Below are 25,811 nucleotides of genomic sequence, written 5' to 3' on the forward strand. Positions count from 1 at the left end.
GAACTTGCGATGTTGCCGTGGCGGTGTTCCGAGGAGGCCCATGAAGTCACAACGCGTGCATCGTCACGGATATTAAAGCGAAGGCTTTATTCGCCACGAACTTGCGATGTCGCCGTGGCGGTACTCCGAGGAGGCCCATGAATACACAACGCGTGCCTCGCCACGGATATTAAAGCGAAAGCTTTATTCACCGCGAACTTGCGATGTTGCCGTGGCGGTGTTCCGAGGAGGCCCATGAAGTCACAACGCGTGCATCGTCACGGATATTAAAGCGAAGGCTTTATTCGCCACGAACTTGCGATGTCGCCGTGGCGGTACTCCGAGGAGGCCCATGAATACACAACGCGTGCCTCGCCACGGATATTAAAGCGAAAGCTTTATTCACCGCGAACTTGCGATGTCGCCGTGGCGGTGTTCCGAGGAGGCCCATGAAGTCACAACGCGTGCATCGTCACGGATATTAAAGCGAAGGCTTTATTCGCCACGAACTTGCGATGTCGCCGTGGTGGTACTCCGAGGAGGCCCATGAATACACAACGCGTGCCTCGCCACGGATTTTAAAGCGAAAGCTTTATTCACCGCGAACTTGCGATGTTGCCGTGGCGGTGTTCCGAGGAGGCCCATGAAGTCACAACGCGTGCATCGTCACGGATATTAAAGCGAAGGCTTTATTCGCCACGAACTTGCGATGTCGCCGTGGCGGTACTCCGAGGAGGCCCATGAATACACAACGCGTGCCTCGCCACGGATATTAAAGCGAAAGCTTTATTCACCGCGAACTTGCGATGTCGCCGTGGCGGTGTTCCGAGGAGGCCCATGAAGTCACAACGCGTGCATCGTCACGGATATTAAAGCGAAGGCTTTATTCGCCACGAACTTGCGATGTCGCCGTGGTGGTACTCCGAGGAGGCCCATGAATACACAACGCGTGCCTCGCCACGGATTTTAAAGTGAAAGCTTTATTCACCGCGAACTTGCGATGTCGCCGTGGTGGTGTTCCGAGGAGGCCCATGAAGTCACTGTGATGTTATTGGGGCCGGATCACTCCAGAAAAAGGGAGAAGCAGCACGCGAAAGCAAAAACACACATCAGACTTGTATTGACGTACACGACACAGATAACGGCACACACACGTGACAATGTCCCAAAGTGCCTCATAGGCGACATACACTATATCTATGGATCGGTGGGTTATGATTGGCCTACAGTTCCGGCGGAAGCGTGTGTCGCCGTGTCTGAGACCTCGTTGAACCGATGCCGGCCAGCGGGGTAGGACAACAGTGTCGGCCGGCGGGTCGGATAGCCGTGACCAGCGGGGTCGGACAACAGTGTCGGCCGGCGGGTCGGACAGCCGTGTAGGACGGCAGGGTCGGACAGCTGGGTCGGACGGCCGGGACGGTCGGCTGGGTTGGACAGCCGCGTTGGACGGCCGGGTCGGACCGCCTCGCGGGGCTCAGGTAGCCGGCCGCAGTCACCGGGTCGCGTCCACAGCTTGCGGGGTAGGCCTGTGGCCGCTCACCCGAACGCTCGAGCGCCCCAGTTCTGGACCGCCAGCCCTCCTGGACCAGTGCCCAGCGGAAGAGCGGGGCGAGGTAACCTCCCAGCGGGCGACAGTGTTGCTTCAGGTGTGGGGTATTGGCGCGGTCGGTGATAGCTCCTATGGGCCAGACGCCCAGCGAGGAAGCTGTTTTCCGTCGACCTCCGAACCTCGCGCACTGCTCACGCCACGGGCCACGGGCCACACTCTCGCGCCACGCTTTTTTTTCCGAGGCGCCACTGCCGACGCTCCCAAGTCGGCGTCGATGATGATGATGACCATCTTGCGGATATTTGCCAAGATTCACTGTCCTCTTCGCCCCCGCACGGCGCACTTTCTTCGTATGTTTATATTTCCACTCCCGCGTAGCATGTATTATGACAATACCCCCCTTTTCGAGAAAGTTGTTCGCACTATTCTACATAAGGACGCGGGATGAGAAACAGAAAAAAGGAAAATTGTCATGTACGTCTGTCCGATTGTTCATATGAGCACACAACACACTGTTCACAGGGCGTTGCGCCCAGTTAAAGTACTAACGCACAAGTCTGTACGTTTTCAACTAAATACTAAACACTTGAGATGTCGCAATGTCTAACCACATTTTGATATATAAACAGGTGATTACGCGCGATTCGACTCAAGTAGTCCGCTCCGACATTGTCACAATCTTTTATGTAGTTAACAGTAAAAGAATACTCCTGCAAAAAGAGACTCCAACGCAACACTCTGTTGACGTTCTTGGCGGGCTCCTCTGTGGGCTTGGTTTCGCTGGCCTGGTCTCCGGTGCTTTTTCAACTTCGGCAGCCTTTGTGTCGGCGTTTTTAAAACTTCAGGACCGAACGAACTTGTCGCATTCTTGCACGCACACACAAGCACACATTGACGAGGACGTGGAGCGGCCTGTACTTTCCCTTTAGCTGTTGTCCTTTGGCACCTGTCGCACGACTTCACAAAGCGTTTTACGTCTCTGTGTACATCTGGCCAATAATATTCTTGTAGGATACGATTGGTTGTTCTCCTGATACCTTTATGCCTTTCTATGATGTTTTCATGTGCCCCTTCTAATATGCCAGATCTAAATGCTTTTGGTATGACCACCTGCTTAAAGGTTCTGCCAGTGGCCAGGCGGTAAAGGCGATACAACAATCCTTTTTCTTCCACGAACTCGTAGCTGTGGCCCTTTCCCGAGTTAAACGACTTGCTTACTTTCGCAAAAATATGTTTCAGCGTCGGGTCTTTCCGCTGTTCTTCAATGAGTTGTCCTTTTGTCATGTCACGTAAGACGATTGTCGGAACGCGCAAGGGACGAATCTTGCCTTGTTCTTCAGTTCTGGCTTCAGCCACGCTCGATACATGCTGAGGCTTCCTAGGCGCCTTATTGAGCTTCATTTCTATCGGCGATGACTCAGCGTTGGGAGCAGCGGGGTGCTTCCAGTCAGAGTCTGGATCGTATGGTCCTCTGACGCCTGGAAGATTTCCCAGAACAAGGTCATAGAGGGGCTCGTCCATACATGCCACTGTTAACTTGCCTGTAAAATACGGCGTGTTCACTTGCACGACAGCTTCAGGCAGGTAGCTTGTTGAGCCGTCCAGAAGAACAACGTTCCTCTTTCTTCCCGTCATATACACCTCTGGAACGAGTTCCCGTCTGACAATTGCAGTACAGTATTACAACCGGTGTCTCGTAATACACGAACACTTCTTCCCAGCAGCCGGCCTTCCACCACTGGCATCCCGTCGATGAGGAAAGTTACAGCAGTCCCCGGGTTCTTGTCCTCGCTGTCACTTGATTGGCGAGTCTTCTTTCCTGGATGCTTTGATTCTTTCACTGGACGAGTCCGGACTGGTCGAGAGTCGGTGAATGCACACGCAGAACTTGGTTTGTTGTCCCCGTACCGAGTTCGGCAATTATCAGCTGTATGTCCCGTTCTGTCGCACAAGTCACACTTCAGCATACGCTTAGGTGGGGCATGGCAGTCAGGAGCCAAATGTCCCAACCGATGACAAAGGGTGCACATAAGTTGCGGTTTCCTGGGAGCTTCAATGTTTTTTCCCCCAGAATCCTTTGTGTTATCGGGACCCTTTCCTAGGTTTGTCCAGTTCTGCGCTTCAACAAAGCGATCCGTCAAGCTAGCAAGTTCGTCAAGGGATTTGCACTCTCGCTCCTTCAAGAAAATGACTAGCTTTGGCTCACAACAACGCAGAAACTGTTCAGAGATCATGTGATCTCGTATACCTTCATATGTTTTAGGCACATTAGCCATCTCAATCCAATGGTCAAAATAGGCTGAAATTCTTGCTGCTAACTGTCTTCCAGTTTCGCCCTCTACTGCTCATGCTTTACGAAACTTCTCTTGGTAGCCTTGAGCCGTGAATTGAAACCTTTGTAGCAAAACTTTCTTTACCTTCGGGTAATCTAATGAATCGGTGGCAGTCATCCGACCGATCACAGTTAACGCTTCCCCAGTCAGACACATGCTCAAAGCAAGAGCCCATTTTTCTTGTGGCCAGTCCTGCCTTGTTGCTACGCGCTCAAATCGCTGTAAATACGCGTGTAAGTCATCGCGTTTCTCGTCGAACAAAGCAAGTAACTTCTGTGGATTGAGGGGTGACGAGGAGGTGCTGGGCGCAGTCAAAATTTCAGAAGCAGCTGCCGGCACATTCCGAGCTCCTTCCTGAAGCTGCAGCTTTAGCTGGAGGATCTCACGCTGCCTCTCGTCAGCTAAGCGCGCTAATTCAGCAGCTTCCTTCGCTGCCTCTCGCTCCGCAGCTCTCTCGTTCCTTTGTTTTGCCTGTTCGGCCTCAATCCATCTGCGAAGTTCTGCGCCTGACAATCCTATTTGGAGTCCTATAGCCGTGATTTTCTCTAAATCCATGGTGCCGTCTACTAATGTGTGTCTGCGCTCAAGCGAAACTGCCCCCTTTCACTGTATTCACGAGTGAATCCTGGCAGGCTCGCCAGTTTGTGATGTTATTGGGGCCGGATCATTCCAGAAAAAGGGAGAAGCAGCACGCGAAAGCAAAAACACACATCAGACTTGTATTGACGTACACGACACAGATAACGGCGCTCACACGTGACAATGTCCCAAAGTGCCTCATAGGCGACATGCACTATATCTATGGATCGGTGGGTTATGATTGGCCTACAGTTCCGGCGGAAGCGTGTGTCGCCGCGTCTGAGACCTCGTTGAACCGATGCCGGCCAGCGGGGTCGGACAACAGTGTCGGCCGGCGGGTCGGACAGCCGTGACCAGCGGGGTCGGACAACAGTGTCGGCCGGCGGGTCGGACAGCCGTGTAGGACGGCCGGGTCGGACAGCTGGGTCGGACGGCCGGGACGGTCGGCTGGGTTGGACAGCCGGGTTGGACGGCCGGGTCGGACCGCCTCGCGGGGCTCAGGTAGCCGGCCGCAGTCACCGGGTCGCGTCCGCAGCTTGCGGTCCAGAACTGGGGCGCTCGAGCGTTCGGGTGAGCGGCCACAGGGCTACCCCTCAAGCTGTGGACGCGACCCGGTGACTGCGGCCGGCTACCTGAGCCCCGCGAGGCGGTCCGACCCGGCCGTCCAACCCGGCTGTCCAACCCAGCCGACCATCCCGGCCGTCCGACCCAGCTGTCCGACCCGGCCGTCCTACACGGCTGTCCGACCAGCCGGCCGACACTGTTGTCCGACCCCGCTGGTCACGGCTGTCCGACCCGCCGGCCGACACTGTTGTCCGACCCCGCTGGCCGGCATCGGTTCAGTGAGGTCTCAGACACGGCGACACACGCTTCCGCCGGAACTGTAGGCCAATCATAACCCACCGATCCATAGATATAGTGCATGTCGCCTATGAGGCACTTTGGGACATTGTCACGTGTGAGCGCCGTTATCTGTGTCGTGTACGTCAGTACAAGTCTGATGTGTGTTTTTGCTTTCGCGTGCTGCTTCTCCCTTTTTCTGGAATGATCCGGCCCCAATAACATCACAGTCACAACGCGTGCATCGTCACGGATATTGAAGCGAAGGCTTTATTCGCCGCGAACTTGCGATGTCGCCGTGGCGGTGTTCCGAGGAGGCCCATGACGTCACAACGCGTGCCTCGCCACGGATATTAAAGCGAAAGCTTTATTCGCCGTGGCGGTGTTCCGAGGAGGCCCATGACGTCACAACGCGTGCCCCACCGCGGATTTTAAAGCGAAAGCTTTATTCGACGCGAACTTGCGATGTCGCCGTGGTGGTGCTCCGAGGAGGCCGATGACCTCACAACGCGCGCCTCGCCGCGAATATTGCTCTCTCTCTCTCTCGCTCCCTAGTCACTACTGCGCATGCGCCACTAGTAGCACCGAGCCATAGGTGTTCCGCGGCTGCGCAGCGCCACGCCTTTCCGCAGCCGCCGTTTGTTATGACGTCACACCGCGTTCCTCGTCGTTGCGCTCGTTTCCGCTCGCTGCACTTGCTGCGTCGCATGCCTGATAACATGTCGGAGGATTGAAAAGGAGAGCTCGCGTGCGCCGCAACCACAATTGAGGTGGCAGTATGGATGTCGACAATTCTGATAAGCAGGAGGAGGCCTGGAATCGACATCGGAACGAGATGAAGAGGAAACGAATTGCCCAGGAAACAGACGAACAGCGCGCCGAACGACTGGCTAAACGCCGCAACATAGCTAGACAACCAGACTAACCTGGACTTGCAATCAAGATTAACCAAGGCTAACCATGCTATGCCTTAGCTTTCGCTACATATATCCTGGCGTAGCCGAGCTAAGACACTGCCAATTTATTATAAAAACTCGGTCGTTGAAACTGAAAATGTTCTTTCCTTATATTATGCATTTATTCATTGCCATCTTTCGTACTGTCTACCCTCGTTGGGCAATACATATTGGTCGCATCTTGGATACCTTGAACGTTTGCAAAAAGCAAGCTTTAGGACTCGTCATCTTCCACTCATTTTCACCTCCGTCAGCTCCAATTTTTTTGTAGCCTGAATATTTTACCTCTGCGCAAACTTGTTAGTCATAAATTACTGACCATTATGTTTCGTTTTATAAATCATGAATTATCTATTCCCAGTTTTACTCATCTTAATCTTATGAGTACGAAGAACACCATGTTTCCCACAAACCATGATCTGTTTTCATCTAAAGTACGCAAAGATTACGGCCAAATGAGAGCAAAATCTTCATGTACGGCGTGTTCAAAGTTAAGCTTTACGGTTTTCTTAAAGCTAGGGACTGGTAGGCACGCGAAGACCACCGGCGCAAATCAGTTATGTAGCAAGAGGGACACAAAGTGAGATTATAAGTATCGCTGTTAGCAGCCCAATTACCTAAAATTGAATAATTACCCTTTTGTTGGCTGCAGTAAGTAGGTATGTTTATCGTGAATAGTTATGGGTAGTCGTGTTTCTACGCAGCATCACTTGCAAGAATTCTTCTAGTCTGTCTGTACTCCGAGATATCAGACTGCAAATTTTAATTGTCGTTCACCTGAAGACGCATGCAAGACAGGATCGGCGCAAAGCTCCTTCCTGATGTGACACGGCTCTTGCGTGCGGTGTTTAGTCTAACAACGGGGCGGGGGGGGGGGGGGGGGGGGCATTGACAAAGATGATACCTGTCTCCCTCCCCCTCTCGGCTGGCGAAACGAAAAATCCACGAACCCGGAACCGCTGTCGTAACACGCGACCGCGCCGCCTGTAACGATGGTGGCAGCTTTCATGCCGAGATAAGGGCGCGAGCGGAAAAGTCGGAGAGCAGTGCGCGTGCGTAATGGTAACTAGACGAGCGGGCGTGGTCTTGGCCTAGGCTACGCAAATGAAGAGACTGCTGGGGTGCGATCTTGTACGCGTTCCAAAATAGAACGGAGGCGGTCCGTTCCACCGAGCCGCACATGGTTGGTCAGTTTGAAAGGTGAACAACGCCATGACGTCAATTGTGAAGTGATATCTGCTGTCAATCATTCCGTGTTGTCTGCTATCGGACAAACGCAACGGAACGGACCGCCAATTTCGCGACGGAAAGAACGGACCGCCTCCGTTCGAGTTTGGAACGCGTACAAGATCGCACCCCTGATTTCCAAGTATGGCAAATTCTTTTGAAACCAAGAGCAACAGCTATACGGCAGACCGCGCTGTCGTATCGATTTCGCCTGCCAAGACGGAAAGGGGAAAGGTTATCATCCTTGCCTACGCCTCTACCCTCTTGTCAGACTAAACGCCGCACGCAACAGCCGCGTCACATCAGGGAGGAGCTTTGCACCGGTCGTCACTCTCTTGCATGCGTAATCATGTGAACGACAATTAAAATTCGGAGTCTGATATCTCGGAGCACAGGCACGTTGAAGGAATTATTCCAACTGACACTGTGTAGAAACACGCCTGCCTCTAACTTTTCAATACAAACATACCCACTTACTGCAGTGAACATAATGTGAATTATTCAATTTTAATTAACTGGGCTGCAGACAACGATAATTGGTGTCCCCCTGACCATGCATCATATTTGCACAGGTGGTCATCGCATGGCTCCAAGTGCCTAATTTTATGAAAACCATAAAGCTTAACTTTCAACACCCGGTATATCCCACTGGAACCTGTTACCTCATGATTTAAAATCACGTACAACGTACTCAGTTTTTCGATGTCTTCAAATTCATTTATTAGATAATCTAGCGGTTTGATACCTTAATTTAACTTCTTTTGATTTCTTTGTATTAAAACAAAATGTAATTATTTTTATTCGTTGCCATAATTTTCATGTATATTTTAATAATGTATATTTATTCAGGTAATTCGCCATTGTCTGCTGGCTAATATACTCATCCCGTGCATAGTTTTCTTAGACGGTCCCCCCGACAGTTTTTACTTTGGGGCCTCCGATTGCACACTCATCCTGCACAAATTATTGTAAACTTACGAAACGTAAATAAACTTCAAACTTATAACTACCAACATCAATATTCAACGTTATAAATTCTAACCGCAAATAGGATTATTTTCATTAGGAGCCCCTGAAACGGTTCGGACAAATTTTGTAGACGCGTAGGGTACAGCTTAAGTAGAACATTCGCATCACAATTTAACTGAAGCGTTACGTATTAATGGAGCTACAAGCGATTACAAGTTACCCTCCTCCCTAGCCATGCTTTTCCTCCTCAACTCGTTCGCCGAGCGATCGGAGCTAAGCTCCGCCTTCACTGGTTCTGCGTGACAATTCGACGACACATCGTCCATTTTCGGTTGTTTTGGAGCCCGCCCCCGCCCGCGTGAAACCTCTCCGCTAGCCGTTTGGCCGTCGACCCCAAGCGAGAGCTATCGAAGCAGAGTGCGTTGCGAGCATTCTGTCGTAGCGCCGAACGTATCTGGTATTCCGGTAACCACACACTACCTGAATATTTCGACGGAACGATGGAGGCATAAACTTAAGTTGACGAAAGAACTTTAGCGTAGACGTACGTGAGCTGCCTGATCGGTCTCCATGGTCCAGCCACCCGTTGGCGCAGAGCTTAACCAGCCAAAGAGCTAATGTTGCTATAACCAAGTGTCAAACATTTTACACATTTACAAAAACAACGTGTTAACGATTACACTCCTGCGAAAATTTTACACCAGCAGCAAAGAAGATTACATTTTGTTACTGCTACTGTGTATGGTTGAGCTCTATGCCACCAGGTGGCTGCACCGTGCAGACCATTCACATTTGCGCTTCGGTTCATCCCCTGAAACCACACGCAAGGGGACACGGCCACGCCCTGTCCCCTTGCACTTGCGTTTACCCTAATACCGGACTCACGAAACGCTATTGCGTTAATAATCTCCCGGTGTAAAGTGACGGCCGCAATCGCACAAATCCTGGCGCCGATCGGATAGCGACAGTCCGATGCGCTGCAGCCAGTCCGCTCGCCTACTGGCTTGCAGAGGGACACGATGTCGCAGCTTGACATATTGCCAGTCGCTACGTTTGCAGTCCACAACGCAACAAAGTCGAATCATAGCGCTCGCGAAAAGACAAACCGACACTGACGGCGGAGCTCTCGCCAAAGACGGAGCACGTTGTAATTACTCCATGTTTTAACACAAGCAGACGACACTTGCTGTGTGCCGGAAGTGCTTAAGTGTACTGAAAAATTGTTCTTGTGCATTCTCTTTATGTTACTGTCTTGTTATAACAACAAATTAACTAACAATACAGCTATTACGAACTTCATTTGTTAACCATAAAGTTGAAAAACTTATCGATCACGCGCCCTGGTCAGCCAATCGGATAGCTCGCCCCACTGACGTCATATGGGTGATTTCGGTCATATGGGTAGGGGCGGCTTAAAATTACGCCGAGCCGGGCGCTGCGATCGGCAGCAATGTGCATTTTTAAAGCCTTATAATAAATTACATGCTTAACGCGGAGCACTTAGCTGTGTCAATTAATGACCAGAAGGACCTACTCAAACGACTCAGTACGTTTATAGAAAATCGTCAAAATCGTTTCAGGGTTCCTTTAATGAGTGAAGAACCCCCATAACGGACGTGAATTGTCATGATTGTAAAACTATTTTTTATATTGCTATGTTTTGAATGTGCTTGAAAAAATGCTCATAAGTGCCATTATTGTCCAATCTTTCAAATTTTCATTTTGTGAATGTACAATTCTTGCCTGCTGTCTGTACAGTTACTAAGTCTCCTCAAGTTCTCTATGACAAGTTTTTTGCCTGAAGGACCCCTAATTTTGCGTTGGAAATAAAGTGACTCGATTCGATTTGACAAAGGTGGCGAGGTCACCAGGAAGCAGATCCCAATGCTGCGATGATCTGGGCAGAAAGTGTTCATGTTGCTTGTTTAAATGCCCACTCTATAGCAATTATCGACAAGGCACGACAGGTGATGTGACTGAAAAATGAAATCACTCCGAAGGGAAGAACTGGGATAAAAAATTTTAGGCATGGGTCAAGCATACTATTGTTCTATGTGAAGGCTACATTAAACTCCATTGCACTCATACTAATGGCATGGTTATAATTTTAAAATATGAATCGCACTGAGTTCTCTTGAAGATGTTAGAGCAAGAAAATAAGGCCACGCACCATTAAATATGCAGTAACAGAAAATACAATTTGAGCAGTCGATTTCCTTCTTCGCAGATGTCAATATATTTTCTTTTCTAGGCGGGATATTGTTGATCTGATACCTGGAGGCACCAGCTCGAATGTACTCGGTATGCTTTTCTTACTCTTTTCATTTACTTTGTTTATTATTACCCTTGATCACATTTGCGCATTTCAGTGTTACGCATACTTTAGTGAAACTGTCTGCCCGTTAAGGAAATATTATTATACCTTCTAAATAAACCCATGCTTGAGTTTCTTATGAGCCTTAGTACGTGTTTAAGGGCCCACAGAGATGTATGCATTAGAGACCACGTGGGTGTCAAGAAAACAAGAGTCCGTTACCTCAAATACTAAGGTATTTACACACACTAGCGCTGTGTGTACCTTTCGTAGTTCTCGTCTGCTTAACTCTGTTTCGCCAAATGGGAATGTTCATGAACGAACCCGAGTGTCCCTGCTACTTCAGTGCACTATTTCTCGTATTTCTGTACAGTTGTACATGGGAATTGCGCTCAAAATAAGGATTTTATGAAGTAGTAGTTCTGCGGGAACTCACAAGGTAGAGAGAATTAATGAATAAGGGGAAAATCAGACATCCACCCGTTCGTAGCAATTGCTACAAAGGAAACCCATACGGGTTCCTCGAATGAAAAGCCTCATAGTTGAAGGAAAATTCGTCCTGGTCCGGGACTCGAACCCGGGACCACCGCCTTTCCGGGGCAGCAGCTCTACCATCTGAGCTAACCAGGCGGCTGGCAGATGGCAGGGCGAAGTCGAATTTGTCGACAACACGAAGCAAAGGCAAGTGTTTGACGTAGTAGTTCTGCGGAAACCCACAAGATGGGTATCCACAAAACTACTACAGAAACCCACATGAAAGGGAAACCCACATGGGTTTCCTTTGTAGCAATTGCTACAAACGGGTGGATGTCTGATTTTCCCTTTATTCATAAGGATTTTATAATGAAATGGTATTTGACGAAACACCCCAAGGACCTACTCTGTTGCAAATGAGTGTTGCAGATGATGATTGTTTGCCGTGCTCACTATGAATTTTAGTTCTTTTTAGGGTTCCTCTCGGGCCCGAGCACTTGTGCATGTTGATTTTAAACATTCAGGCCACACACGCCCACTGCTTCCTGATTATCCACTGCTTGGTGGCGCTTGATTTCATATTCTCTCCACGTGTTAATATGAAAGCAATAGTGAAAGACATGTGGTTAAACACGTCGGATCCCAGCAGGAGGGAGCGGATGTGCACATAGATGGATTCTGCATGCATTTGAAATGCGGACGATATTGTCCGGACTCGCTGTAAACACGACAGGAACACTAGATTTGATGCTGAGCACTAGACTCAGTTAAGAATTCTTCACTTAAGCCTACTCGCGTACTCGAGGTAAGCGTGGTCAGCCTGGTTTGCCAACGATGGGGACGGGGCACTATAGATCCCGACTTCAAGTTTGCCTACCGACGCTAGCGCCAATCCTTCCCCTAGAAGAGAGCGGCCTCACCATGTACCAGGTCACCTGCACTGAGGTGCTCACCATGCCCGCGATAGTTTCAAAATTACTCATCACGCCGGCGTTGTTCCGCGATGGTTCGACAGTCTGGTAGCCAAAGTGCCCGGTACTGTTGCGCGGTAAACTCCCACAACACTGAAAAAACACCAAGGACTTGCAGCCGTCTGTAAAGTTCTACAGTTAAGTTAAAATAGGTTTAACGTGCCAAAACCACAATCTGATTATGAGGCATGCCATAGTGGGGGACTCCGGAATAGTTTGAAACACCAGGGTTCTTTAACGTGCACCTAAATCTAAGTACACGGGTGTTATCGCATTTTGCCCCAATCGAAATGCGTCCGCCACTGGCAGGCATGCTTAACCACCATCCACAGAAGAGGATGAGTCGGAATGCGGAAGTCTGCCGTTTTAAATTAGGGGGTTTTACGTGCCAAAACCACTTTCTGATTATGAGGCACGCCGTAGTGGAGGACTCCGGAAATTTCGACCACCTGGGGTTCTTTAACGTGCACCTAAATCTAAGTACACGCGGGTGTTTTCGCATTTCGCCTCCATCGAAATGCGGCCGCCGTGACCGGGATTCGATCCCGCGACCTCGTGCTCAGCAGCCTAACACCATAGCCACTGAGCAACCACGGCGGGTAGTCTGCCGTTTTACTTAATGCTTGCTACTATTCGCGGCAGCGTTGTTGCTTCGCCTTGCAGCTCATTTATGGCAGTTTACTCACCACGACGAGAGTATCGCTGCAGCTGTACTTCAACGTGCTTTGAGTGAGTCATTGAGCGTCAATTGATTTGCGCGTGCGATGCACATTTTGCTTCATGGTGTTGGCTGACAGCATGCGTTTGATTAGCAAAACTTCTGTAGCAGCAAGCTGCAAGTAGTTAAGCGCTTTGACCCAGACGTATGACTAGGTAGCTCATTTTCAAAAAAATCTGAGTATACCTAAGCACTTATGATTTGTGAATGCGGAAGTGTCATTTCCATTTGAACGCCACTGAGTGGTCCTTCGAGTTATGAATTCTTCGCGTGCAAGTAAGCATGTTGAGACGCTTGGCCGCGGCCGATGCACTTCGATTCGTGACGTCGTGCTACCTTACGCGACTGCCACACAAGCTAATGGGGCCCTCCAGGGTAAGCCAAGGTGATTTCAACGTCACCGTTTTCGCCATGCCAGGCTTGGCAATGGAACTTCTGGTTCATGTATCACGATGTCATAAAGCAGAGAGCACAGGCCTACTCTCTAAGAGGCCTTAGTTTAGTCCAGTGGCTAAGACGTTCAGCTTCTAAGCGTCGGATCATAGGTTTTACACTCACTACTGCAGACGCTTTTCCATTTAAATTTATGCTGTTAATTTTTATACAATAATTTCTTTACAGCGATTTAGGACTCAGGAGAGAGCTTGTATGGCCAGGAACGTGCGGATAGCCCACACTTCCAAGAGCGAGGGTGACGATGTCGCAGCGATGTACTCTCTGGCGTGCCAGCGCGACAGCAGGTGTTCCCTTTGGCCCAATCTGCTCCTTCGAGGCCCGCACGTGACGTGGGGTCACGGCCAATCGCAATTGATGTGCCATTTCGCTGCTACAGACGCCGGCTTTTTCACTCAATGGGCCGTGTGACGTATTCGAAGCAAAAAAAGGCGGTCTGTAGTATGTGGCATCTTGTCTTCGCAAGTTGTGTTGCTACAGGAAGGCAGCGGCAGTTTGAATCACTTTGACTCTCGGTCGTTCTTTAATACCGGTTCAGTACAGGCGCTTCCGATCGCGATCAACCCGAATACAGATAATTTTTTTTCGTCGGAGATATAGGATGGTACCTGTTGTACACTCCAGATGTCCTGATTGTGCAGGTTGAGTTCGCTCAGCATTACGGTGCTGACGATTGCCTATCATAGCAATCTACTTGACCCGAATCCTGCAATATCGTAGTCGACAGTGCCCGTGTACGAAAACTCGATCCACATTGGACTCGACAGCGCTCTACTGTGCATGAGGTACAGGAATGTAAATTTACTACGAGCTTGGGTAGCTCATATGCATCACAGTCTAGTCACGTGACACGATGGTAAGATAGTATCTGTTCGTATTTGTGATGCAGCTTTTAGCGCGAGTTTCTTCACTTTTTCTCTTTTAGTATTCTGTTGATCCTTTGCCCCTTTCTTCGCTTTCGATATCCTCTGATATCGCATCCCATCACGCATCTCGCTATACCTGTGCGGTGCTGATGCTCCTGCCGACGCTCAGTGGGAGCACCCAGCACAGGCTACAAGCCCCAGTGTCTCCTTTAACAATGAACCCCAATTACAGGGGAGGGCCCCCTCGACTGACTGCGCGACATGGATAAATATATTGAAATACCACGGTCGAGACGACGCTTTATTCCACGGAGGAAAAATGGCGTCGATGCAAAAACGAACACGAGCCGATGATTGATGATGACTTCGTACAGATGAAGATGAAGTCCGCATTAATGCTTACACTAATTTTCCCCGTGGACGGAAGCGGCCAGCCTGGCCGCACATTAGACAGTGGAACGGAGATGAAAGGGCTTCAGGCGGGAAACGTGCACGATCTCTGTTCCGCGGCAGCGTCGGTCAGTTGGGGCATCAACAGGTGTAACGCGATAGTTCACTAGCGAGGTCTGCTCCATGACTTTGTAGGGGCCAATATATCGAGACTCAAGCTTCTCACATAAACCGGGTGTTCGTGCAGGTGTCCATACGAGCACATCGTCACCAGGGCGGCAGGAAACGACGCGGTGAGAGGCATCGTACCGATGTTTGCGATCGTCTTGGCTGGCTTCAGTGTTCATACGGGCGCGACGACGACATTGGGCAAGACGAGACACAAACTGGTCGCAAATTAATGATGAAGCGTTGACGGGGCCAGATAAGGAAGAAACGTCGAGTGATGAGGTTGGGTGGCGGCCTTATACTAAGAAAAACGGAGAGTATCCGGTGGTGCGTTGAACAGACATGTCGTATGCAAATGTTGCTAATGGGAGAATCGCATCCCAGTTACGATGGTCAGGTTGAATATACATGGATAGCATGTCGAACAGCGTGCGATGAATTCACTCTGTTAGCCCGTTGGTTTGAGGGCGATAGCTAGACGTTGTCTTGTGCACGGTGTTGGACGCTTGCAGAACTTGATTAAGGGTGCTTGAAAGAAATGCCTTGCCTCGGTCGCTCAAAAGAACGTGAGGCGCCCCGTGACGTAAGTAGATAGCCTGCAAGAACAAGGCCGCTACTTCTGAGGAAGCTCCTGAACGTATTCGGGCTGTTCCAGCGTACCGGGTCAAGTGGTCAACAGCAGTGACGATCCATCTGTTGCCGTCTGGAGTAGGTAGGAGTGGCCCGAAAAGGTCAATGCCGACGACAGAGAAGGGTTGTGCTGGAAAAGGAAGTGGTTGTAGCGTCCCGACCGGAGCAGTAGTAGGACTCTTACGGTGCTGGCAAAGCGTGCCCGAGGCAACATATCTAGCTATGCTCGTGGAAAGACCTGGCCAAAAGAATCGGCTGCGTATGCGCTCGTGTGTTTTGTGGCAGCCCAAGTGGCCTGACGTAGGGTCATCGTGTGAGGCCTGCAGAACTGCAGCGCGAAGAGAGCGCGGTAGAACGGGAACCCATCGATGGCTTTCCGGGTGAAAAATGTTACCGGCAGAGCACGTCGTCTTCGAACTTGAACAGTTTGAGCTCTTTCCGTAGCCTGGCATTGGGTGGAGATGAAACAACGCTAAGGCGCTTGTTGATACTACAGCAATAAGAATCGGCGCGCTGGTGAGTGGAAAGCACTGAAGGGTGGTTTGATGGAGCCAAGAAAGAAATTGGCGTAATGCACGATGCGTCCTCCACGCAGCCAATTTGACTCCGGTTGTGGGTCGTGGGCGAGGAGAAGCATTGGTATGGTGGGCGTTCTGCAGGGAGGCCAATTCCTCCTTAGTAATGCCGCGCGGGTCAGTACAAGCAGGTTGGACGTGAGCGCTGCTGCAAGGGGGTGAGCCATGTGCTTGCAATTCCTCGCGAATTATGGTTCGTATGATAGATCGGAGCTGAATACTGTTTGCCAGGGAGTTGTCGGAAAAGCCCGGTTGCAAGCGGATTGATTGCAAGGCGTCGAGGCGCTGACAGACGGAGACGACGTCCGACAACGTCGAAGGGTTTTGAGCGGACAGTGCGTTAAAGGCAGTAGATCCTATACCCTTAAGAAGGGGTCACACGCGGTCAGTTTCTGGCATGGCACTGTCGACACGGCGGCAAACGCGAGAATGTCCTCAATGTACGAGGTATACGACTCGCCATAGTGCTGGACGCGCTCAGACAGCCTCTCTTTCGCAACTTCCGAACGAACTGTGGGTGTGCCGCAAATCCGCCGTAGCTGCTCCCTGAAAGACGACCAATCACGAAAGTCCCTCTCGTGATTCAGGAACCATGTCTTGTCTACTTGAGAGACGTAAAATGGCGCGTTGTTTAACCTCGATCCAGTTGTTGTATTCGCTGACACGATCGTAGTTGTCGAGCCAGTCTTCAACGTCCTCACCAGGCAAGCCCGAGAAGAATTCAGGATCGCGATACCGGTTGTGGGCAGGGCTGGGAGTGTGGGTGGCTGGCACTTGAACCGAGATGGTGGATGCTGCGGTCTGGTCTTGCGAGATGGCGACCTCTTGGCGTAAACGGCGTCCCGAAGTGGATCTTGAAGTGGATTGAGGTCGAAGGGATCTTAAAGCACCTCCACCACTTGAAATACCACGGTCGAGACAACGCTTTTTTCCAAGAAGAAAAAATGGCGTCGATGCAAAAACGAACATGAGCCGATGATTGATGATGATTTTGTACAAATGAAGATTAAGTCCGCATAAATGCTTACAATATAAACAACAGCAGGGGCATGCGCGCGTCAGCTCTTTATTGCACGACCTGCTCGGGAACTTGTACAAATTCATGGCAGGATGTCTGCCCTATGTGCTTTCGAAGCTGTTTTGGCACTGAATGGCTGGCGTGTGTGTACAAATGCAGGGGCGACAAAATCTTATAGTTTGTACTCCCGTACGCAACACGTCGCATCCGTAAGGCTGCATATCCAACATTAGCAAGTCTATACGTTAAATATAAACGGCGCGCTGAGCAGGACATATCTTATGAACTGGAAAGCGGTGTGATTTGTGCACGATGTAGGGCCGTGGCGCAAACCCTAGGCGGTAAACTGCAGCACATAGCCATAAGAGTACGGGACCAAGAACACTCCTTTCTCCACGCATAACGTGGGGCCACAGCTGAGAAGCAACTGCAAGAGACGACGACTTTTCTACGGAGGAAATACGTTTAAGACACAAGTGTGAGTGAATATGTGAATGAAACGTGACCGAAAAATAACAAAAATAAACAAAACTAAGGAGAAGATGTAATGGGCAAAGCTAGATGTCTCTTTTTTTCTTACGTATTGTTCCGCTCTAGGGGTAGCATTCAGAACAGAAATCTTCCAGGAATAGAGATGAGTACGACCACGACTAGGAGCGAAAAAGAATGGTTTATTTACATATCGAAACAATTATTTAGATTCTAGAGCTCTCTCTGAGTCCTACTCGAAAAGTCCTTTCTAAGCAGTTCCTTTTGCCTAGTTCCCCACACAAGAGAAATTATTAACCTTCTTACGGTCAATCAGAGGGGTCGTATTGTTCACAGAACTCCGCCCGTTAAGGCACACCGTCCCGCCGGGCTCCACCTCCTGTGTTGCACCATTTCCCCCGCATACGTCGCCACCATCCGGCAATTCGGTAAACCGAAGTCGACACCTTTCCCAAGGAAGACTTCGATGTGGTTCGCTTTCATCAATTATTGGGCGTTCCCTGACGTCCGGGGTCAGAGATTGGACTTGGCGGTAGTTACCGTTACCGTTAAACGTCGATGCTCGTTCGCGATCTCTGTACTTCTCCAGATATGAAGGATGATATTACACAGTAGTTGGAGTCCCAGCACTCGCTGCACCAGCACCCTCTTCTTGGGAACACACTTGCATACATGACCTCTAGTGAAATGCTTTTTCGATGTGGTGGCGGCAAGGTCATCAAACAATACATCTGCCGCAGAGTGATTCCGATGTACTTGCCCTGCGGGAGGTCTACGTGGCTTCTGGAGACCTGCGCCTTCCTGGATACATAGCGTGTTCCAGCCCCACAACCTGTACCTTGCCTACTCGCTTAGCTGCCCCCTGCTTGGACAACGATCCTCCCCAGGTCTCTCCACGGTGCGCCGTCTACGTACGTCGCGAGCTGCTACAAGCCGAGGTGAACGTGGCTGACCTGACGGGAGAGCCCATGAAGTGCTGCGCTATGACCATCAGCCTCCCAGGGGTGGACACAACAGTAGCTTTCATCTACGTGCCCCCCTGCCAACGATGGAACCCGTCAACCTTCCTACAGTCAACCCACACGATTTGGCCTCGACTTCCTCTTTTGCGGAGTCGGGAACACATACCACGCGTGCTGGGGCAGCCGCAGATCCTGCAAACGCGGAAATGGCCTAGTGGAGGTGCTTCGCACTTTTGGACTACGGGTGCTGAGCACTGGATCTTTTTCATATGTTCGCAGGAGAGTGCGCGCGACCTGTACGGCCATCGACGTAAGCCTGTCGACTGAAGGAACGAACTATAGCTGGTCTACTCAACCAGACTCCTGGGGCTCGGATCTCCTGCCGATCTCCATCATCCCAGCAGGAGGGAAGCCACCCCGGACCAGGCAATGCAGTACAGTTGACTGGGGGGCCTTTAGGAACCAACTCACCGGCATACCAGAGGACAGGGACTTCTACCTAAGCGTGGCAGAGACTGCGCAAGCTGGAACCATCTAATCGCCCTTGCCCGAAGACGAACCTGCTCCTGACCTACCTCTGAACCTCCGTGCCGCCAGACACCGAGTGGAAAGTGGAGCAATGAGAACAGGGCTGCCAAAGCATCACTCTGAACACAAACGCATCGATGCTGCCTGCCGGTGGCATGCCAACCACCGCCGACGACAGAGCTGGCGGAGAATCTGCAACTCTGCCAACCAGGCCAATGGTGGTGCTCAAGCATGGAGGCTCCTGTGGTCCCTGCTCTATGGCCCAGGGGTACGTCAACCAGTATTCTCAATGGTCATCTGCCTAGGCATCAGCAAGGCAGACCTGGCAGAGCTCCTGGCGGACCGATTCACAGCCCACCTAGTCACTCAACCAGTGGTCGAATTGGATCCCCCATCTCCAACGCAGCCTGGTGGTTTCCATCAAGCATGAACATCTAGCCACATTGATTCCCTCTCCCATGACCCACTTCAGAAGCACGACTTGACATTAGCTCTGGCAAAAACCAAGCGCCGCAGCAACCCAGGAGCTGACGGCATCACAAAACCTGGACAAGGGGATCAGATGCCAGCTCCTGGGGGCCTTGAATGACATCTGGCAGACCGGCTCGCTACCGGAGCCTTGGCTGACCGCATTGGTGGTAATCCTCGAAAGCCTGAGCGACCAACCGCGGCTATTACCTTCTACATGCCAGTCTCACTGACTTCAGCAGCCTGCAAGCTGATGGAGACAATAGCACTTCAAAGGCTAAACTGGATTGTAGGAGCGGTAGATTTCCTGCCATAGCAACAAACACGCGGCCGTCACCACCGATGCACCGCTGACTCGATTGCAGACATGATCTCCACCCTCGAGGAGGCAGGAAGCAAGAGGCAGGTGGCCCTGCTTATCCTGCTTGATGTCGAGACTGCATTTGATGGACAGCCGCACGAGGTCATCTATAACGCAGTGGATGAACTCGGCATCGTGAGCTTCCTCCGGCAATTCATCAGCTCATTCTTAACGGGGCGGACACTTCGGGTGGGAGTCGGCCGGGCTTTGAGTACCCCCCACAGGGTGGCTACGGGCGTCCCCTAGGGTTCTATACTGAGGCCATTCCTATTCAACGCGGCAATGCCTGGACCCCCGGCAGCCATCTTTGCAGACCCAAGGTTCCCGACGCAGTGCTCGGTGTATGCAGATAACGTGGCCCTATGGACGCACGCATGCAACTGGATGGAACCTGCAAGCCATCCGGTCATCAGTGCAACGATCTCTGGATGCAGTAGCTGCATAGTTCCAGAGCATCCAACTTCTAATCTCCCCCACAAAGACAAAGGCTCTGCTCATCCATCCATTATTACCCATCCCGTGGGCGACGGTCACATATCCGGGGCTTCAGGTGGACCACTGTCTCACATGGATACCCACTGCCAAGGCTGCCATCATCAAGGCTCGCAGGGTGAGAACAGCTGTCAGCCCGCTACTCCAGCGAGGAAAAGGCTGCACACCCACATGGGCTTTACGTCTCTACCATGGTGCCGCCACCTCCGTGTTCCTGTATGCCCTGCCTATGGCGAACCTAATGCCGACTCGCAAGAAACAACATGGTCTGGAACATAGGACAGCCATACTAACATTCCTAGGGCATTCACGCCATTCACCGGTGGCTGCTACACCGGCGGAGGCCCATGCCTGGCCTCGCTCGTTGCTTATGCTGCGGCAGGAGCTGCTCCACACAGACCACCTGCACCACACTCCTGACGGGGATGTCCTGGGGCGCAAAATGCGGAGCCGTCCCTCCTCCCGGAAGGGCAGCATCTGCGCACTGTACGACGAGCTAGTAGGCCAGTACCCCACATCAGTGATACCACAGCCACCTCAACAACAGCCACTGGAGGTCCATCTACAGTTGGAAAGGAAGCACAAGAAGAGTACTTCACCATGGAAGCTGGTGCAGGCAGCGCTGTACAAGTTGCACGTACTGGGTGGGCATTTCCACATTTTCATGGATAGGTCTGTCCTCCCATCCAGTGGCTCGGCGGCCGCAGCCTGCCTAGTGCCGGCAGCTGGAACGACCCTGCAGTGTCACCTCAGATTTGCTGCGAACTCCACAGCGGCAGAGCTGGTTGGCCTACACTTGGCAGCTGACTTCCTTGCGGAGCACCCACCACAGGTCCCGTAGCCATAATCTCAGACTCTCGCCCGGCTGTTCAAGGACTAGTCGAATTCGATCGAATTGGAGTCACCGTAAGCCTGCTCCTAGCTAAGCTATCTGCTATACAGAGGAGTGGCATCCCCCTATAGCTCCACTGGCTGCCCTCACACGTAGGGATAGCGGGAAATGAAGAGGCGAATGCTGCAACCAAAGCAGCCTAATGTCCTTCCGTCACTGTAACCACTGCGGTAAACCCATCCGACTACACGAGGTACCAGCAAACTGAGCAGGTTATCGCAATGACAGCACTAAGAGGGCTCGGCCATAGAAACCGTGAAGGATGAAATGCTCTGTTATTATCTCTAAATTTTGTGCTTTTGTGAATGTTTAGAAGAGTGTTTGGATGGCTACTTTGATGCTTTAATTTACATGAAAAGTGTCGTCAGCTCAAACTGCTGACGACAGCCCACCCTGACGCGCGGGTGGCTAGCAGCAAGTCATCTCAGCCCCTCCCCGAAAAGGAACTTACGAGACGACAAAAGGTACTCCTCTTTCGCCTCAGCACAGGCACCGTTTGGCCTGCCACCCGGTAATTCAGCGTAGGGAGAATCCCATAATCTGCCTGTAGGAGATGCGGCTCCCTTGAAGCCCTGGAACACATCCTGTGCCACTGTCCATGACTAGCCTCTCAACGACAGGAGACGACAGCCGCATACCGCCGCCTCGGCCTTCCAGCCAACACCATGGAAGATCTTCTCTTGCCCCGCCAATCCCCGGTCGCTGCACTGCAAGCCTTCCCCGAGTTTGCTGCTGCGGCCGGACTTGCAGCCTTGTAGTTGATCCCCCCGGCCACGTACTCCTTGCGGTGCCTGCCATGACACGTCGCGACAGCTAACCCTTCCCACAACCTACTTTCTTCCCTTCCTTACTTCTCTTTTCTGTTCCTCTCTCCCCCTCCCCCTGATGCTGAGCCGTGCTCTCCCACGGGTAGCACAAAATAGCATCTTTTTCTCCTTCCGTCCAAATAACTACGTATGCACACACACAACCACAGTGTATAAGAAAGCACCGTGCTCGTAACGAGAGTCATTGGGTCTAGCGAAACCAATATACGCCCCTGCACTTTTCATGTAAATTAAAGCATCAAAGTAGCCATCCAAACACTCTTCTAAACATTCACAAAAGCACAAAATTTAGAGATAATAACAGAGCATTTCATCCTTCACGGTTTCTATGGCCGAGCCCTCTTAGTGCTGTCATTGCGATAACCTGCTCAAGCCATCCACGTTGCTGTTATATTTGCCCATTCAATATACTACATCAAAGGTGTATTGCTGGACCGCGAAACTCCACTTGAGTAACCGGGCATTCCTCAGCGAGATGTTCTGCCGCCATTTGAGCATACAGTGGGCCACCTGACACGCGAACTTGGAGCCAGCGAGGCAGTTTGCCAGTGCTTGTGCTGCCGAAACTAGGCATGCCCACTCATTCACCGGAGACATTACAAGCCTTTTGTCAAACACTTACCTTGCGGCTAATGTCCAAGAAGAGAGGTCGTTATGTCCACAAAGTACTGCTTCTCATGCGCCGGTTGCTTTGATCACATTGCACAATGATAGGGCTGTTATTATAAGGTTCTTGTAAAATGACACGGCTTCATCAAATTCACGTGATACACTCTCACACAGTTAGTGCCCGAGAGATTCTGGACGACTTCAGCCGGGCCCTCCCACTGCACATGAAAATTGTTCGCGTTTGAAGGCTTCAGCAGAATGACAGGATGGTTCACTTCGCAAGAGCGCTTTTTGGCTGTTCACTCACAATACGATTTTCCTTTCCGCTGTGTGGCACTCATGTAGGCCACACTACTTCCCGCGCTACGCTCATTCTTCTGAGGAGTCAGAGATCGTATTCAACGACTGCGGTCTCTTCCTCGCCCCCTGTCCACATCATAGGGACTGTGCCCAACGTGCCACAAAGCTTGAACTTTCTACGTGAGACTGGTTTATACGTTCGCCTCTAAAACCTGTGAGACGTACAGACAGCTTGATAGTTATTATGTGGACAAGATTACTCTTGCGTGTATTGCGTCTGCAATGCGCATCCGCATATTGGACAACATTTATATAGTAGTTCATTGTACTGTATTTCCCACTTCCCCTTTCCCCAGTCAGGAGTAGGAGGTTAGAGACGCTCTCCATGCTGACCTCTCCTCCTTTCTCTTCATTAAAATCTACTCCTCCTCTACAACAATGCGTGAGTCAGCGAGTGAAAGATCTGAGAACCGTTCGGACTGAAGACAAAAGCCGACAAAACCCCATTTTTTATTTTTCCGTTTCCTCCTTATCTCGCAGCACGAGGCACGAAACACACGCACCAAAGAGCGCAATATATAAAAGGTGGCCGAGGAAGATGACGATTGCTGCTAGAGGGATCCCTCACCTATTATTATGTTTAGCGGCAACAACAACAACAATAACTTACTATACATGCACGGGTCTGGTCTGGCAATTTCCCCGTTTTCTCATTTCTGCAATGCATTAGAAAAAAATTAAACATTACTTTCTGGACTGCCGGCTTTTCTCCTCCCTGAGAAAAAAGACATTAAAAATTACAGTGCGACAGCTCGACCTGCCATTGAACACTCAGGTACTGCTGTGTCTCGTACCGTCTGCGTTTGAGCACTAACACAGGAAGGTATCCATCGCCAGAGAACAATTCATCATTGAATTAAACCGGCTTAATTTTTGGCTGTGTTATTCATTACATTCTTGCTTTATTTGCTCATTTATAATTATATATACGTCTTTTTATATTGAGTCGCTGCCTACTGAGTCGTCTTGAACTATAGCCATTTTAATTTATTCATCAAAATTATAAATTTCTAAATGTATTCATTTAACACATATGTAATATCTGCCCCACTATTCACCAATTCCCGTGAGTAGGTATACGCCAAAGATACTAAGGTCATCATCATCATCATTTTTGTAGATGAGCAGTGGTGCCGCGGTGCCCAAGAAACAGCCTTTATGTCGGGCGATCTGGTAGAACTGTCGTTTCAGCTGTTGTAAAGTCGTTGAAAGCGGATACTGACGGCGAGGTCGCTAGATAGGCTGGTTTGACCCCGTCTGTCGCCAAGACTTCTGGACGTCTCTTGAGGTCGGTGGTAACAGCTTTTTCTGTCCGCTTGAGTATCTTAAGATGGCCGTCATAGGGGGAGGCGTAAGCGATCATCGGACGCCTTCACGCAGTACGAAAACGTGCTTTGTTGTAGGCACATCTTTGCTCACACCTGCATCATTTGAGGATGAAACCCTGCTAGGGCAAGGACGCAAGCGTGCAAACAGGAAGCGAAGCTGATGAACATCGCTGTCTGAATCGGGCGTGTCAAGTAGCGCTTGCCTTCGTCGGTTTTCACTCTGTCCTTTCCTTGTGTTGCGCACTAGATGAAGCATTTTCAACACTAGCTAGTGCGAAAACTTCACCGGGAAACCACAATGTTTTGCCATAGACCGGCTCCGTAGCCACGTAGTTGAGGTATTGCTTGAAAGAGGAGCGCACGCCACGCAGTACGAGAGGAATGTCTTCAGTCCAACAAGAGCGAGCCTGGTGGGTCATCAGGGCGGCTTTGATTTGAGGGTGAATGTGTCAACCATACCATTTGCCGATGGGTGATAAGCGGTAGTATAGATGTGACAGGCTCCTGCAGGCATGTGAGGCATGTGCAAGTCACGATCGGTCGTAACAACGCTGGGTCATCCGCAGCGCGAGATCAAGCCACTAGCAAATGCGGAAGCTATGTAAGTGCCGTTATGTCAGCGGCAAGAAATGGTACAGACCATAAGGTTTAACGGTCTGCACAACTGCGTGTGTGAGAACCTCCGGATGGGGGCAGCACGCCAACAATGTCGATGTGAATGGGATCGAACTGGGCGTCAGGTAAACGAAAAGTGCGAATTGGAGACTTCGTGTGTCGTGTCTTCCAGTGTTGACAACGAAGGCATTCGCGAACCCAGCAGCGTTCGTCAGAGCTCACATCCGCACAAAGCGGCAAGTAATGACTTGCTGGCTGGCACGAAGTCCGAGACGGCTGGCGCCGTGTAGATGACTGGCACTGGAGTTGGAATGGAACGAATTGGCATGTTCTACCACATGACACGTCGTAAGTGATAGTGCCTGAAAAAAAATGAAAGGGGCACATCGAAAAGCACTAATTCCGTAGCAAAGGGCCGAAGATTCCGAAGCCCGACGCCTAAACGCTACGCTGTGGCAATTTATCTGAAGTCACATCTGACCATAGATATTGCGCCGATACGGCAAAAGGTACCTCCGGCTGCGTTGTATATGTCTCCTTATATCGATGTCCCCTTATATCGTATAAGGGGACATCGCACTAGCGCGTAAAAAAGGACACGGACAGGAACATGAAGAAAGACACACCGAACGCTAGACATCAACTGACTTTATTCTCAGGAGGACACAAATATATATGCAAGAATACACGGTGTATCCACGGTGAACTCGGAGATCAAACTTAGATGTCATACCTCTCGTGCGATATAAGTGTTGTGATTATCGCGAAAAGCGAGCATCAAAGACTTGTGATCCGTGAGAATGTGAAAGCTTGTTACTTCCAGCAGGGGCCGGAAATGCCAAACGCTCAAGTATACCGCAGGCAGCTTGCG

The 25,811-nt window shown here is 50.6% G+C and overlaps 1 protein-coding gene across 1 annotated transcript in view; it reads left to right on the top strand.

Moving 5' to 3' along the window:
• Nucleotides 1-25,811, top strand: part of LOC135897904 (venom metalloproteinase antarease-like TtrivMP_A) — a 248,462-nt gene that overhangs the window by 145,699 nt on the left and 76,952 nt on the right. The window contains exon 11 of the mRNA XM_070533531.1: nucleotides 10,684-10,733. Coding sequence (XP_070389632.1) covers nucleotides 10,684-10,733 — 50 coding nt within the window. The remainder of the gene's footprint in view (nucleotides 1-10,683; nucleotides 10,734-25,811) is intronic.

Source organism: Dermacentor albipictus, chromosome 2, assembly GCF_038994185.2.
Source record: "Dermacentor albipictus isolate Rhodes 1998 colony chromosome 2, USDA_Dalb.pri_finalv2, whole genome shotgun sequence".
NCBI classification, from domain to species: Eukaryota; Metazoa; Arthropoda; class Arachnida; order Ixodida; family Ixodidae; genus Dermacentor; species Dermacentor albipictus.